At 63.3% G+C, this 2,043-nt stretch overlaps 1 protein-coding gene across 1 annotated transcript in view; it reads left to right on the top strand.

Annotated features, from left to right (window-relative positions):
• The first annotated feature begins 1,191 nt into the window (after positions 1-1,191).
• Positions 1,192-2,043, top strand: part of SLC25A10 (solute carrier family 25 member 10) — a 3,876-nt gene continuing 3,024 nt past the window's right edge. The window contains 5 exon segments of the mRNA XM_031064278.1: positions 1,192-1,350; positions 1,434-1,542; positions 1,621-1,669; positions 2,001-2,024; positions 2,026-2,040. Coding sequence (XP_030920138.1) covers positions 1,261-1,350; positions 1,434-1,542; positions 1,621-1,669; positions 2,001-2,024; positions 2,026-2,040 — 287 coding nt within the window. The 5' untranslated portion in view covers positions 1,192-1,260.

Here is a 2,043-nt window from a genome sequence, read left to right as displayed (position 1 = left end):
CTGCAGTGCGAGCATCACAACCTGGCCAGCTGTTTCTGCCAGATCAATAATCACACTGATTATTGAATACAGACCCTTCTTTGGCCATGTGTTCCCCCACAGCAGAGGCTGGTGCCAGGCCTGGGGAGGCACGGGGGGCCTCCAGCTCTGGCAGGGCAGGGGACGAAGGGCACTTCATTGCACCTCTGGACTTTGGCCCCAGTGAGAGGCCCTGGCCAGCTCACCTACAGAGTGCTTGTGCCCTTAGGCCAACTGTGCAGCTGCTGGCCCTGCAGTGACCAGCAGTGACCACAGCCTGGCCAGTCTGTCCCATGCCTGCCTGTCCTTCCTGCAGACGTGGGACTGCAGGCAGTGGACTGTGTCCCTGCATGGCCCTGCCTGCCCTGCCCGCTTCAGCTGCCCCAGGCTGTGAACAGCCAGAAGCTCTGGTCCCTGACGTCCAAAATCCACCTGTGGGGATTGCAGGCAGGCCCCTGCACCCCTGCTGCTGCCCCATATGGGAGACAGTGGCTGTTCCCAACATCCTGCGGTGTGTCACACGACCCAGCTGTGCCACAGCTTCCGTAGTGGCCTGATCCCCTGTCAGCAGCCCTTTGCTCTCCTTATCTCCTGGGGCCTTTGACCCACATGTGGTCTCGGCAGCGCTCAGAGCATGCTCCAGCATCAGCCCACACGGCTCCCCTGTCCCAGCCAGCTTCTGTGCCTGTCACCGTTGCCCTTGGAGATGGTGGGAAGCGTTGGGCTGCTGCGGGCAGGAAGGGGAGCGCGTGGCCAGCTGTGGGGTTCTCTTCCTGCCTGTGTGATTCCTGCACTGAGGAGGAGGGGAAGTGGCTCTGCAGGCCTGCTGCATTGCATGGCCGTGATTTCACCAGCCCAGCTGCATCCCTTTGAGCAAACCCACACAGGGCCCTTGCTCACTCACCTGCTGGGCACACACACACCCACACCTTCCACCCTGAGGTGCCCCGAAGGGCAGGTGCCACCCTTCACCTTGGGTGGCTGTGAGGGCAGGGCCTGGGAGGTTCTGCAGGCGGGCACTCCTCCCTCCCTCCCTCTCTGCCTCCACCCCTCCATGCCAGGCTGGGCCAGTCTGCTCCGGGCTGTCCGAAGCTCTTGCACTTGGCTCCTGTGCCAGTGCTGCTAACCTGTCACAGCTCCAGTCCCCGCCTGTTGCGTGCCCCTCTGTCCCTGCCCAGCCCCGCTGGGCTGACGCGCTGCGCTCTGCCCCAGGTGCACCTGCAGACGCAGCAGGAGGTGAAGATGAGGATGACGGGGATGGCGATGCACGTGATCCGCACCGACGGCTTCCTGGCCCTCTACAACGGGCTGAGCGCCTCGCTGTGCCGGCAGGGGAGTGCCCGGAGCTCCTGCAGTGCCTGCTGCCGTGGGGAGCTGCCCTGTGCCCCACACAGCCCCTCATCTCCCCCATCCAGATGACTTATTCCTTGACTCGCTTTGGCATCTATGAGACCGCAAGGAACCGCATGAGCAACCAGGGGCCTCCCCCCTTCTACCAGAAAGTGCTCTTGGCTGCAGTAGGAGGTGAGCCAGGCACTGGGGCCCTTGGCCCTGGCTCCCTCAGGATGGATAAGCCCTGACCCAGCTCTTCTTTGGCCACAGGTTTCACTGGCGGGTTTGTGGGAACCCCGGCAGACATGGTGAACGTCAGGTCAGTTCTGTCTGCACGACCAGGGCTTTTGGCCACCTGTGCACGATGGCATTTGGGGTGGTGGCTATGCTGGGGTTCTCCTGACATCTCTCCTGGCCAGCCTGCCCCGTGGTCAGTGGGCTGGGAGCTCTGTGCCCGGGATGGCCAGAGCTGTTCTGCCTTTTGGTGGCAGCACCCAGCCGTGTGTGACCCACAGGGCGAGTGGGACTGAAGGCAGCTTTCTTGGCCCTCTGTAAATGGGCAACACCACTCCCTTGTGCTGGGGTCCCCGGTGCTGCAGGGGACAGTGGGGTACCGGCTGCCCCCTCACCTGCAGTGCTCTGCCTTCCAGGATGCAGAACGACATGAAGCAGCCGCCGGATCAGGCGCAAGTG

Source organism: Geospiza fortis, unplaced genomic scaffold, assembly GCF_000277835.1.
Source record: "Geospiza fortis unplaced genomic scaffold, GeoFor_1.0 scaffold261, whole genome shotgun sequence".
In the NCBI taxonomy this organism is placed as follows: domain Eukaryota; kingdom Metazoa; phylum Chordata; class Aves; order Passeriformes; family Thraupidae; genus Geospiza; species Geospiza fortis.
The sequence above is the reverse complement of the archived record's forward strand: the minus strand, read 5'-3'. Positions and strand labels throughout refer to the sequence as shown.